Source organism: Microtus oregoni, unplaced genomic scaffold, assembly GCF_018167655.1.
Source record: "Microtus oregoni isolate MIOR12 unplaced genomic scaffold, Mior012 000009F_ref0000495, whole genome shotgun sequence".
In the NCBI taxonomy this organism is placed as follows: Eukaryota; Metazoa; Chordata; class Mammalia; order Rodentia; family Cricetidae; genus Microtus; species Microtus oregoni.
Genome location: NW_024543068.1, coordinates 20601250 through 20615149, shown reverse-complemented (window position 1 = coordinate 20615149; position 13900 = coordinate 20601250). Strand labels below are relative to the sequence as shown.

The 13900-nt window shown below is 51.3% G+C and overlaps 1 protein-coding gene across 8 annotated transcripts in view; it reads left to right on the top strand.

Moving 5' to 3' along the window:
- Plekhg3 (pleckstrin homology and RhoGEF domain containing G3) overlaps positions 1-13900 on the top strand; it is a 43802-nt gene that overhangs the window by 24464 nt on the left and 5438 nt on the right. The window contains exons 2-17 of one of the 8 annotated variants that reach the window (XM_041658190.1): positions 1054-1443; positions 2989-3086; positions 4327-4396; positions 4669-4715; positions 4817-4967; positions 5057-5188; positions 5345-5527; positions 5688-5780; positions 6045-6131; positions 6335-6368; positions 6709-6807; positions 9838-9927; positions 10331-10369; positions 10784-10803; positions 11386-11691; positions 12203-12316. In XM_041658190.1, the coding sequence (XP_041514124.1) occupies positions 1093-1443; positions 2989-3086; positions 4327-4396; positions 4669-4715; positions 4817-4967; positions 5057-5188; positions 5345-5527; positions 5688-5780; positions 6045-6131; positions 6335-6368; positions 6709-6807; positions 9838-9927; positions 10331-10369; positions 10784-10803; positions 11386-11691; positions 12203-12316 (1914 nt within the window). In that variant the 5' untranslated portion in view covers positions 1054-1092. Of the gene's footprint in view, positions 1-1053; positions 1444-2988; positions 3087-4326; positions 4397-4668; positions 4716-4816; positions 4968-5056; positions 5189-5344; positions 5528-5687; positions 5781-6044; positions 6132-6334; positions 6369-6708; positions 6808-9837; positions 9928-10330; positions 10370-10780; positions 10804-11346; positions 11692-12202; positions 12317-13900 lie in introns of all 8 variants that reach the window. The other 7 variants (XM_041658191.1, XM_041658189.1, XM_041658194.1 and 4 more) reach the window with 7 other exon arrangements.

Here is a 13900-nt window from a genome sequence, read left to right as displayed (position 1 = left end):
TTCTGCATTTTTTTTTATGATAGATTTTAGATATGAAGCTGTGGCTAACCTGGAACTCACTGGATGGCTGAGGATGACTTTGAACTTCTGATGTTCTTGCCTCTAAGTAGTACTGGAATGACAGGGGTGGGCCACCATGCCAGTAGGTTGTTTTTTGTTTTTGAGACAGGGTTTCTCTGTATCGCTCTGGCTGTCCTGTAACTAACTCTGTAGACCAGGCTGGCCTCAAATTCACACCTGCCTGTCTCCACCTCCTGAGTGCTGAGATTAAAGGCATACCACCACCACCCAGCCATACCTGGTTTTATGTGATGCTAAGAATTGAATTTAACGGCCTCGTGCATGCTAGGTGAGTGCGTTATCAACTGAGCTATATTCTCAGTCCCTAGGACTGCGTTTTGAGTTCTTTAGAAAGTACCGTAGACCCTCTCTGCTCTTCTGAGAACTTACTGTCTCCTAGTGTAGACCATGTATCTCCACCCTGGGGAAGACAGAGGCTGAGCTGCTGAGATCCAGAAAGGATGTAGCTTGAGCATCCTTGCCAGTCAGTATTCCTATTTTGAGGGAATGGCTTTTCTCGATGTTTAGACTTTTTTTTTGTATTGTTTGTTAAATTACCTCCATTCATTTATTTGGGAGGCCGTGCGCATGCCGTGGCACACACTTGGAGGTCGGAGGTCACCTTGCAGGGTGTCGGTTCTCTTTTCTCACCTTGTGTGACACGGAGCTCAGGTTGCCAGACCTGGTGGCAAGAGCCTCTACTAGCTATGCCATCTCACTGACCTTATTTTTAAAAGTTGTGGTAAAATATATAAACGTTAACGTTTACCACCTTAACCATTTGTAAATGTGGTTCAGTGACATTAAGTCCCTTCATGTCGTCCCCACATCGCTATCCGTTCTGGAGCTGTTTTCATCTTCCCAAACTGGACTTTGTACCTGCTATCAGTGACTTCCCGTTGTGTGCCCTCCCTGTCTCCAGCAACCTCCCTTCCTCTTTCGGATTCTGTAGCTACTCAGAATTTGACCCTCCATCTGTCTGTTTTATTCCAGAATCTCCCCGAGGTGACAATCCCGGGCAGCGATGCCAGGATGCCCGTCTCCACTGCCCTCCACCAAGATGGCAGCCAGGAGCGTCCACCCAGCCTAATGTCCACCACTTCCTCATCTGGCTCCTCCCGTGACAGCCACAGTGCCATGGAGGAGCCCACCAGCTCCGAGGCTTCAGCCCAGAATGGGACAGGCTCCCCTTGGGGCCGGCACGTCCCCAATAGCAACAACAATTCCAGCGGCTGGCTGAACATGAAGGGACCCCTCTCCCCTTTCAACGGCCGTGCAGGGACAAGTCCTGCCCACCACAAGCTCAGCTACCTGGGCCGGGTGGTGCGAGAGATTGTGGAGACAGAGCGCATGTATGTACAGGACCTGCGGAGTATTGTGGAGGTGAGTGCTGAGGCTGGGAGGGGCTGGGCGTCTCTTCAGTGGCCCAACTCTTATAAGTACAACCTGACTCCGCCCCAGGATGGAAGGCTCCCCCTGGACATCTCTCTCTGTTCTGTATATCTGCCTCCCATGAGGCCAGGAGGAAGCTTTGGGGACCTGCCTGGTGGGAACTGTGGCCTCTCATGCTTCCTTATGACCCCGAGCCACCTTCCATCACTCAAGTAGGATAATTGAATTTCTTGTAGGTGCTTGGGGAATGGGCATTGTGGTAGCAAAGAGAAAGGCTTTAGCCTGAGTAGGGGGACCTAGGTACTCTGCAGGGATGAAACCTGGGCAGTTTCATCCAGGTTCCCCACTGTGCTGTTTCCTGGCTGTGGAGCCTTGGGTATGGGCCCAGGTCCTTGCCTGCAGAATGAATAGGGCTGGCAAAAGTACATGCTCCACACTGTGAGGCACACAGGGAAAGAGGGAAAGAGGGAAAGGTGACACATACCTGCCGCTGAGGATCCCTCTGCCTGGTGAGGAGCAGGCTGGGAGTCCATTAAGGCTATGCCATAAATTACCACAAACCTCCAGGCTTAAAGTGCCAGAAATGAATTCTCTTTCAGACTGTTTGTTTTTAGTAAGAAAAAAAAAAGTGTGGACTGGAGAGATGGCTTAGCGGTTAAAAGCACTCACTTAGCTGCTCTTCCAGAGGTCCTGGGTTCAAGTCCTAGCACCCACAGGGTGGCTCACAACCATCTGTAAGGGGATCTGTTGCTCCCTTCTGGCCTGCATGAAGATAGAGCACTCGTATACATAAAATACATGAGTAAATAACTCTAAAAGCTGGGAATGGTGGCCAAAGCCTTTAATTGCAGCACTCAGGAGGCAGAGGAAGTGTGGGGTGTGTGTGTGTGTGTGTGTGTGTGTGTGTGTGTGTGTGTGTGTGTCTGGGTGGACAGTGCCCATCTGAAGGTCAAAAGGCAGCTTTGTGGAGTCGCTTCTCTCCGTCCGTCTTTACATGGCTCTAGGGGTTGAGCTCAGGTCACTAGGCGAGTGCTTTTTCCATCTCACCAGCCTCTTGGTTTGGCTTCTTTTGAGATAGGATTTTGCTCTGTATCCCAGGCTGGCCTTTAACTCAAGGCAGTTCTCCTGACTCTGCCTCCCAAGTACCGGGATTGCAGAAAGCCAGAGCTAATTTTCTCTGTTGTCCTTTGGCCTGGGACTGCGTTATCCTAGCTCCTAACCATCACCCGACTTACGCCTGTGCCCCTTTCTTTTAGAAGGACATCAGCCATTGGTGCCTCCTTAAATATCAAATGATGTCATCTTGAGAGGGTTCACTAATGACATCTACGAGACCCTGTTTCCAAATAAGGTTGCATTCCAAGCTGCCAAGTAGACTTGAATTTTTGAGCAAATCCCCGTGGCTCAGGACAGCGCACACTGCCTGTGATCTCGTGTCATAGCCTCACAATTGCAGTATGGATTAAGGTGTGGCTGGGGGGTTGGGTGACCAAGCCAAGAGGAAGTGCGGGGTCCTCATACTTTCTCTCCATATAGGACTACCTTTTGAAGATCATTGACACTCCCGGGCTCCTGAAGCCAGAGCAAGTCAGTGCCCTCTTTGGGAACATAGAGAGCATCTATGCGCTGAACAGGTATGTTCTGGCCTGGGGCACACGTGAGAGCCTGGGGACAATCTCTGGATGGCTGGGCCCATGGCTGTGACCCACAGGCTTGACTGCAAAGACAGGGAATTGGAGGCTACCCTTGCTCAAGATCAAAGCGCTGTGCCGGAAGAGGGCCTCAGCTGACCTTTCTAGGGAGTTCTGATTTGAAGTCACGTGTTTGCTGGTTCCAGCACCTTCTGGGTCTTGTGCACACTGCTAGGCCTTGCACACTTGTTCTCTTCCTTCTATATCATCTCACATATCTTAGAGTTTATTTCTCTTCTTTCCCACTGATCCCAAGGGAAGTAAGGATTCCCTGGAGGGCTGACCCATTAAGCAGTTCTCAACCTGTGGGTCGCAACCCCTTCAGCAAACCTCCATCTCCAAAAATATTTACATTACGATTCATAACGGTAGCAGAATTAGTTATGAAGTAGCAACGAAAATAATTTTATGGTTGTGAGGGGGTCACCGTCTTAAAGGGTTGCAGGAACTACGTTAAAGGGTCTCAGTGTTGGGAAGATTGAGAACCACTATGTTAGTGTATCACACAGTCCAGGCAAAACAGGCTTGATGAGTCTGTGAAGGTTGAATCTGCTGCTTTGGGACCACAGTTAGACAAGGGTACTGTCAAGAGAAACAGTTTAAAGAGTGGTGTTGATGGGACTGGGTCCCCTTGCAGCTGGGGGAGTCTGGGCAGTGTGTAGGTAGGAGGGGAGGGTGCAGACAGGACTCAGGAAGGTGTGGAGAAGGCAGCTCGGGAGAGAGGAGGGAAGCAGCTGGAGGAGGCAGGGGAGTACTGTCTCCAGTATATCTGCAGTCCTTCCTACCAAGATCGGAGTGCTCAGCCCTGCCCGTCCCTCTCAGCTCCCTGCACCCTCCCGTCTGGGAACACTCTTTGCTTCTTTCTGTCCTTATCCCCCTTTAATCTCTGCTTTTGTGTGTTTGACTCCTGCCTACAGAGGAGCTGTGTCCCCTTCAGAGGTGGGTACTGGTAGCTCCTTTTCTGCTGCTGCTTGCTGAAAACGTGTGTTTCCCTGTTTTTGTGGCATGCTGGATTCTTTTTGTGGTTGCCGCCTGGGGCAAGGTTTAGTCAGGGTGGAAGCTGCGACTCAGTGCGCCACCAGGCCCGGCCGTGATCTGTGTTTGAGGGAGTGGGCAGGGGTGTGTGGAGCTACAGATGTGGCTAAAGACGTTGGGGTCTAATGGCCTCTCTCCCTTCACCTAGCCAGCTTCTCAGAGACCTGGACAGCTGCAATAGTGACCCTGTGGCTGTGGCCAGCTGCTTTGTGGAAAGGGTAAGAAAGAACCAGATCCTTGCTCCTTGTCCCATGTTTCTAGGCTAGACGTTCCCACTGTAAGATGACACTTGAGTCCTGGGGCTCCCTGTCCAAAGCTGGTGGGTGGATGAGATGCCCTACACAGATGCAAAGATGGCTCTGCAGGGTCTCAGGGATGACAGTGTGCTCAGGGGGTCAGGAGCCTGTCCCTTGGTCTCCCCATGTTTTCTAGTCAGATGAGCTTCTCCCTGAAATCATTTTTGTTTTCTTTTTTCCCCGTCTTTCCTTAGAGCCAAGAGTTTGATATCTACACTCAGTATTGCAACAACTATCCCAAGTGAGTGACTTTGGGGAGAGGGGGCCATTTGATGCGTGTGGGGCTCCTGCCTCCTCACCGGACATCCCCCAGGCAGTAACGCTCACTCTACCCTCTCCCAGCTCAGTGGCAGCCCTGACGGAGTGCATGCAGGACACGCAGCAGGCCAAGTTCTTCCGAGACCGGCAGGCACTGCTGCAGCACTCCCTGCCTCTGGGCTCCTACCTGCTGAAGCCCGTTCAGCGCATCCTCAAGTACCACCTGCTACTCCAGGTAGTGCGGAGCTCCTGCCCGGGATCTGTGCTGGGGTACTGGGCAGAGCCTTGGAACCGGTTTTTCCCAGACACTTGTCTTTGGTCTAGGAAATCGCCAAACATTTTGATGAAGAAGAGGATGGCTTCGAGGTGGTAGAGGATGCCATCGACACAATGACGTGTGTGGCCTGGTACATCAATGACATGAAGAGGAGGCATGAGCACGCGGTTCGGCTGCAGGTGCCCTGGCCTGGGAGGTGGCAAGGCTTGGGAGAAGGAGTACTCTCACCGTGCTTAACTGAGTAGAAGGGTGGTATCCATGGAAGCCTTTGGGGTGAGAGGACTGGGTGACCTCCCCGGGGACAGTGAGGCCTGACTCGGGCCGCTCTGCTGCAGGAGATCCAGTCACTGCTCATTAACTGGAAGGGGCCAGACTTGACCACCTATGGAGAACTGGTCCTGGAAGCCACCTTCCGCGTACACCGCGTGCGCAACGAGAGGACTTTCTTCCTCTTTGACAAGATACTGCTCATCACCAAGAAGCGGGGTGATCACTTCGTCTACAAGGGTCACATTCCGGTAACGAAGCTGTCCTCGCTTATGCTCCCTTCTCCACAGACCCTGGCTCCTCAGCTTCCCTCTGGCTTCATCGGGCTCCAGTGCCTGCTGACTTCTGAGACTGTCTCAAGGGTTGGGGTCCTTTTCCCTCCTGCTGACTTATCTTGTTCTCTGCCCCCAGTGTTCCTCACTGATGCTGATTGAAAGCACCAGAGACTCCCTCTGCTTCACCGTTACCCACTATAAGCACAGCAAGCAGCAGTACAGCATCCAGGTGAGGAGCGGCCTACGCAAGGGACTGGGGAACGTCTAAGCACACTTGCATGCGACTCCCTGTTCCCTGACTGCCCCCACGCCCTAGTGTCTCCGTCTGTAAAGGTGAGATCCTCGCGGCCACCTCTCCGAGGTGTACGCAGACACCCTAGCATAGCCCTTCTTACTCCCTCTGCCCTCCCGCCCCTGGCAGAAGTCCTAAGTGTACTTAGGCAGTTTTGACCTGGAATAATAAACCTTGTTCCTTCTCCTTGTGCCTTCCTAGGCCAAGACAGTGGAGGAGAAACGGAGCTGGACTCACCACATCAAGAGACTCATCTTGGAGAACCACCATGCCACCATCCCCCAGAAGGTTGGCTCCTAGGGTTCTCTCAGATGGGCTTCGGGGAGAGCGCGTCCCCTCACCCAGGTCCCAAGAATCTGTTAGAGCCTCCCTTGCTGGCTCTGGTGGACAGCGGGTGTTGGCACATGCCATGGCATGACCCCGTGTGAGTCCCCCGGTGGGCAGGCGAGGCACAGTCAGGTGGTTACTGTGGGGGTCTCCTTCCCTTCTAGGCCAAGGAAGCCATCTTGGAAATGGACTCTTACTGTAAGTCACTCTTTTCTGCCTGTGTTGTTCTTGATTGTGTACATCGTTAGGTCAGGCCATATCTTGGGCAAAGCTTGTTTGTCTAGAAAGGATGGGGACTCTGTCTGTCGAGGGCTGGGTGGGGATCAGTTGTGTGACTAGCAACACGTTCCTGCTAAAACATCTGGACTCTCAGTGGCTAAAGTCCCCAGTTGCAAGAAGATAGATGCTGGGGGACCTCCAGAGGCATCTAGGACCATCTGAGGTGGGTGTGGGTGGAAGACGTCTGGTCTTGTGCGGGTAGCATCTTGGTAGGCCGCTGGGGAAGCAAAAGGCCCGATTGTTTCTCTCCTGGCTACAGATCCCAGTAGGTATCGCTGCAGCCCAGAGCGGCTGAAGAAGGCGTGGTCATCCCAGGATGAGGTATCTACCCACGTGCGCCAAGGACGCCGGCAGTCTGGTAAGAGAAGGGCTTTGTGGACAGGAACTTTCTCTATAGGATCCTGGCCCAGGCTGGGGATCATCTGCACAGTGGGGGTGTTACTCTTTTCAGAAAACTGGGGGGAGATAGGAGGGTGGTCTGTGGACCATTTCCTCTTTGCGCCCATGCTGCCCTCCACCAGACGTTTCCTCTGCTCCCTGGGGCTGTCCACCTGTTCATGGGCCTGGGAGTATTTGTTTGTTATTCAGGACTTGGAGTCTCTTCTTAGCCACCCAGACCTCCTTGCGTGGCTGCCCAGCCGGGAGTAGCACTTGGACATCATGGATAGTTCTGGAGAGACAGAGCAGAGGCTGGGTGGGAGGAAAATAGCTTAGACCAAGTGGCACCAAATCCAGACAGGAAATATTTATTTTGGGTCGTACGATTTTCCTCTCCTGGGTTTTCTTCCATGACGGGATTTGCTAATGTGCTCTTGGAGTTATTAGAATGAAGTGTCTGTTTAGAAAGAGAAAAACCTTGCTTTTTCAGTCTTAGTTCTGCTGTGACGGTGTGGGTGTTTCTGTGGCTGATTTTCCTTTTTTTTTTTTTTTTTCTGCACTTTTCTCTCATTTACCAATACGGCTGAGGCCCAGGGACAGACCTGGATTAATCCATGGTGGAGTCTGGAAGTGAGGCCGATGCACCAGTAGCTTAGAGCAAATGATTTTAGATTGAGACTCTTGTTTCGGCTGTAGTCACAAGTGCATTGATTGGGTCTTGACTGGCCGCCACCTGCGAGGTCCTTGAACACTTGTGATTGATACCTGAACTTTGACCTTCTAGAAGGTGGAGCCAGGTGGTCTCTGGAGAGTTTTCAGGTTTGCGGTGTTTGCTATTATTTCAGGTGGCTCTTTTCTAGGCTAACCTAGTTTGGTTCTATAAATTTTATAGTTAAAAGCCTCAAACTAGGGTGTTGCTTTATTGGTCTCTGGCCATCTGTATTTCTCTTCCTTTCTATAATTCTCTCCCCTTTTCTCTAACATCCCCTTTTAGCTTGCCATAGCTCGGCACTGAGAGAGTCTGGCACATGGAAGTATTCAGGCAATTGTTACAGTTTCTTTTCTGGTGTTGCCATGAAATGCTCTCACCTTAGAGGAAAGGATTCGCTCAGCTCACACTTCTAGGTCATCGTCGGTCATTGAGGGAAGTCAAGGCAGGAACTTAAGGCAGACCTGCTTGCTATTCCACGCATTACCTGTGACCGATGAGCTCACTTTCCAGCCAAGACATACAGCAGGAGCCATGGAGGCTGCTGCTTGCTACCTGACTCACTAAGGCTTATGCCCAGAATGCTTCTTTATACCGTAGCCTAGGGAATGGATGGCGCCCTCCACGGTGGGCTGGGTCCTGCCATGTCAATGAGCAATCAAGAAAATCCATCACAGACATGCCCACAAGCCAACCCAATAAAGGCAGTTACTCATTTGAAATTTTCAGATGATTCTAGGCTGTGACAAGCTAACAATTAATGCTATCTAGGATGGTCATGGTATTAATTCTATGGTTTGTTCTGACATCAGCATCAGAACTTTAGCCCTAGGAGATAAAGATATAGCTCAATGGCAGGGCACGTGGCTAATGTGCTGATGCTCTAGGTTCAAGTTTTCAGTACCACAACAGATGCCTCAACCCAGAAAAGCGCACGCACACACACACACACACACACACACACACACACAGCACTGGGGTACAGCTATGTGAAGGCACTTAAAGCTGTTGAAGTGTGTACTTTATACACAGGTGACGTGTCTGGTGTGTGAATTATAGCTCAGTAAAACTGTCGCCTCTCCACCTCAAGACTTAAGCCATCCAGGGCGGTCAGGAAATGAGCAAATGGGCAAGGCTGAAGTTTCCATGTGACAGAGAGTTTAGCCTGTGAATGAATACTAAGAGAGTTGGCTTTTTAAAGACTCATCAACTTTCCTGAGACATGCCTCTTCTTCTGGAGCCTTCTAGAAGAGGGCGCTGACCACAGATGCACTTTTCCTTTTCTGGAACTGATGCTTCAGTGCCACTGATGGTGTGGGAGCTGCCAGATGTGGTGGTGGCAGCACTGCGGGTTGCCATGGCGATGGCCTGCATCTCAGGTCTATGTTTATTGTGACATTCCTTCCATGACACCGAGGAGTGTTCATCCTCTTACTCCTAGCATGTTCCCTATAGCGACTCTTCTTCCTCCTGTGTGGGAGAGATCAGTTGATGGACTGGCAAGAATTATATGTGAAAAGGACTCAGACCACATGCTATACAGCCTGGGTGCCCAGGCTGAGCCTTGGGGTCTTTGACACAGACAGCTGTGTCAGGCAGACAAGTCCACTTTGAGATTAGTCAGATCTGTCATGACTTTTAAACTCTTAAACATTCTTATTATAAGCTTTCAACAGAAAGAAAAGAATATTTCTGTTTCTCGCTTTGTTACATTTTAAAATCTTCTATTTTTAACTACACACATTTCTCTGTGTGTGTCTAATATGTGTGTTCAAGGGTGGTGGCATTTGTGTGAGGTCAGAGGACAACTTTGGGAAGTCGGTCCTTTGCTTCCACCCTGTGTGCTCTGGGATCTGGCTCAGCAGCAGGTGCCTAGGCAGATGCGCCTCTTCTCATTTTCACATCTGCTGAGGGTGGTGGGGAGATAGTTTAGTTGATATGCTTGCCACAGAGGAATGAGACCTGAGTTGGATTCCCGATGCTCACATTAATAGCTTGCTATCTATAGTTGTATGTGTCTCTGATCCATTGTTGGGGAGTTAGAGGCAGGAGGGTCTCTGGGGCTTGCTTACTTTCTGTTTTTCTTTCTTTTTTTTTTTTAAATAATTTATTTAACTTTATTTTATGTACAATGGTGTGAGGGTGTTGGATCCCCTGTTACAGACAGTTGTGAGATGCCGTGTGGGTGCTGGGAATTGAACCTGGGTCCTCTGGAAGAGCACTGTTTCCAGTCTGTCCCCAGAAAGGCTGGGTACAGTGTAACAACACCATTAGCCTAATAGTTGTGTTTTGTGTCCCCAGAGCCTGGTTATACCCTGTTCAACAGGGCATCACTTCCCAGCAGGCAGCAAGGATTGGAGATGCCAGGCCTTAAGGGCCGTAGAAAGTCGGGTGCGACCCCTGCTTTCCGGCTTGCACGCTATGAGGGGCTTGGTGTGGGGGCGTAGCTGTGTGCTGATGCTGTAGTAGAGGGGCTTGAGATGGAAATGTGGCTAGTGGCTAGCTAGTCTGAAGTGGGTAGCATGGGGCCGATCCCTTCAGATGACTCCATAACCAAGGCCTTGCCTGGCATACTAATACAAGGACTGAGCCGTTCACTGTGTGCCGCAGAGGAGAAGTGGCTGGGGCCTCAGTAACACTGTGAAGAAAGCCTCCCTGAGGCCTAGGGTGGCTGGGGGCCAGCTAGGGTGGACTTTGGGCTGGCGGTGATGGGCTGGTGGCTCTGTGAGCTTGGGACCCAGGTCAGGTGCAGCTGTTTCTTGGCCTGTGCTAACTGCCCGTTTGTGTTCTTCAGAGCCGACCAGACACCTGTTCAGGCAGCTGAATGACAAAGGTGAGTGTGTGCGGAAGGGCAGTCAGGGCTCTCTAGGTGGGGTGGGAGAGTGAAAGCAGGCAGTAAGCTGGCTGGAGATTATGGAGAATAAGCTAGAGGGAATATGGCTTTGTTCTTCATCCCTGATGTCTGCAGAGAGTCTTGGCTCCCCTGCCCATACACCATGCCCTTCCTTCGGCTGCAGTGTGGGCACCCAGCAGCCTGCCCAGACCTGTGCTACTCTCTGCTGAGCTTCTGAGCTGTCAGCCATCCCTCTGAAAGCCAGGACCAGGGGAGGGGTTCAGGAGTGTAGGGACCCCTGTGAGACTTCCCCCAGGGATTCCAGTCTCTCTAAAGAGGCTCTCTCTTTTATTACTGGTGTCCTCCTCCATGCTCCTCCCACCGTGTGCTTGGACCCTGTGGTGGTGTCAGCAGCCAGAGCAGCAGGAATGAAGGTGAGTGCTGGACCTCAGAGGCCAGAGAAGGGGGCTGGAAGGAGGGAGTGTGGATAGCACTGCCCAGGTCAGCCCTTAGGGACCCTCCCTGTCTTCCTCCTACAGCACCACCCTGTGGTGCCTGCCTGGCCTGTGTCCTCTTATTTCCTCCTCTCGGGATATATAAGCTCATTTGGAGACACTTTATTCCCAGCTGGATCTCAGCCCTTCCCACATAAAATGCTCCGCTCCAGAGGAGGCCAGCATTTGACATCTAGGAGTAGGTTTTATTTTTTGTTTTTTTGTTTTGTTGTTTTAATATTTATTTATTGAGATAGGGTCTCTCTATGTAGCCTTGGCTGTTCTGGAACTAGCTCTGTAGATCAGGCTGGCCTCGAACTCACAGAGCTCTGCCTGCCTCTGGCTTTCCGAGAGCTGGCATTAAAGGCGTTGCACCACCACCACCTAGCAGGAGTAGATTTTTATATGAAGCCATCTCTGGCTACCTACAGGAGGGGGTTTGCCCACAGGGCAGGTCACAGGGGGCTCTTGTGCTCTGAACAGCATGCAGGCAGTGACGGAGCCCTCCTGGACTTTGGGCAGCTACCCCCTGCACAGGACCTGCAACCAGAGGCTGAGGGGGCTGCCACGGAGGAGCTTGAGGAAGAGGAGGAAATAGTGGAGGAGGAAGAGCAGCAGCAGACCTTCCCAGTCTCCCTGGAAGACTTGGCAGGGCATGAAGGCAGTGAGAAGGTGTCTGGGCCAGAGCTCCTGGGCTCGGAGGAGGAGGAGGAGGAGGAGAGTCTAGCGGTGGCCGAGCAGGTAGCTGACTTTGCCAGCTCCCTGCTGGCTGCCCTCCACTGCTGGCACTATCGAGCCAACGCTTTACTTTTCTCCCGGGGTGCTATGGTGAGGTGTCTCTTTGATCTCCCTTCTTCTTTGCATGTTAGCCTGGCATGTGCATGTCCTTCTGAGAGTCCCTTCCTGTGTCCTTCCCACCCTGCCCACCCCGTCCCTTCCCCCCCCCCCCAGCTGTCAGCAACTTCTTAACTCACTCACTGTCACGCCCTGGTGAGCCCCTGGCATGCACCGGTCTAGGACCGGGTACCCACTGGTATACTACCCACTGAGCAGGACTAACAGGGTTGCGGGGAGGGGAAAACCGGCATCCGTTAAGTGAGAAGGTCAACTCACTGCATCTGGAAGGGAAGGTGGGCTGGGTTTTTATAAAACTGCACACTTTGAAAGGATTTCTGTGGCCCTGGACCTGGCAGTTCAGGTTGTTTGGAATGGCTTGGGCATAGGACTGGCTCTTGGGTACTTCCTGTACCTCTGGGGACTGTACCACTGTCCATGTTGGAATGGAATGCAGAAGGGACCAGGTCTCAGTTGTCAACTGACTTCTTTCTGCTTGCTGCAGGGGAAGAGACACAGGGAGTCTGAAGACTCTAAAAGCCGTAGAAGGCCCAGCAACCGGTCTCCAACCAGCGCAGAGAAACGCATGAGCTTCGAGTCTGTTTCTTCCCTGCCGGAGGTGAGCAGCAAGCAGATGGGAGGGAGATAGTTCAGGGGACCTGGTGTTCGTATCTCCAGGTCTACAGGCAGGGTGTCTTGAGCAAAGGAACTCTCTACTTCCTGACCCTCACCCCTTCCAGAGGCCTGGCCAGCCTCGGGGTGTGTGGTTTGGCTAGCAACCAGCCTGTTTCTATGAATTAAACAAAGGTGACCTTCCCTGGGCACCCTTGGACAGGCTGCCTGGAGGGGACGTGAGCATGCCCTGAAAACTATGCTGGATGCCTAAGTCCTAGCTGTGGCCACCTGGGCAAAGGGATAGACTGTGCATATGCATTGGGTACCTCACAACTACTCCAGAAAGAAAAGAGGCTTGGAAAAGCTGCTTGACAGGGTACGCTCCAGGCAGCGTCTGAGGGGGCAGTGGACCTAACTCCTTTGTTTTCTCAAAGTTAAAAGAATGAAGTCATGAGCTAGACCCCAGGTGAGCCTCAGTGAGGACAGAGCTGAGAACCTAGATGGCCCTAGATAGAAATATAACTGTCCACTTAAGCTGCTATAACAACATATCTTAGACTAAGTGCTTGTAAACAATGAAAGTGTGTCATTCAGAGTAGTGAGGCTGCCAAGTCCACGATCAAGGCACCATCAGCCGGTTCACTCTTTGATGAGAATCTCTTCTCTGTTTCGGTCACATCCTCACAGCAAGGACGCTTCCTTTAGCCTCTTTTATGAGGTGTGAGTATGGAACCCTTATGATGGAGTCACTTCCTAAAGGCCCTACTTGTTCATGCTCTCACAGAGGACAGCAAGTTCTAACAGGAGTCTTCTGGGATACCACTAAAGATTCAGACCATGGCAGTTGTACTGTCTAGGAATGCTAGAATGTGGTGAGCCCTATGTGGAACTGAAATTGTTTAGAATCTAGTCATGCATGTTTCCATTATGCCACCAGCCCACCAAATATTCTAGTAACCACGTTAAGAAATAAAAAGAAGCCGGGTGGTGGTGGCACACGCCTTTAATCCCAGTACTCGGGGAGGCAGAGCCAGGTGAATCTCTGTGAGTTTGCGGTCAGCCTGGTCTACAAAGTGAGTTCCAGAACAGCCAGAGCTACACGGAAAACCCTGTCTCAAAAACCAAAAAAAAAAAAAAAAAGAGAGAGGGAGGGAGGGAGGACGGGAGGAAGGAAGGAAGGAAGGAAAGAGAAGCTGGACAGGATAGCACATGCCTATAGTCTTAGTACCCAGGAAGCAGAGACAATTGGATTTGACACTTTCAGGCCAGCCTCAGATACATAGCAAGTGTGAGGCCATAGTGGGCTCTATGAGAATCTGTCTCAAAAGGGTAGAAAAAGTGAATTTTAATGTCATATTTTATGCAGCCTAACAGAACCAAAGTAAAATTACTGATCCAGTCTATGTTTTATACACAGATACAAAGATACAAATCTGGATGTATCTTACCTTCCTAGCAGGTCTTGATTTGGGCTGGCCTCATCTCAGATGCTAGAATGGCAGGTGGCTACTGTGGTGGGCGGTGCAGCTCTACAGATTATGGAGTTGCTCTGATGCTTCCGAATTTTGTGTCCATGCTGATCTTCTCC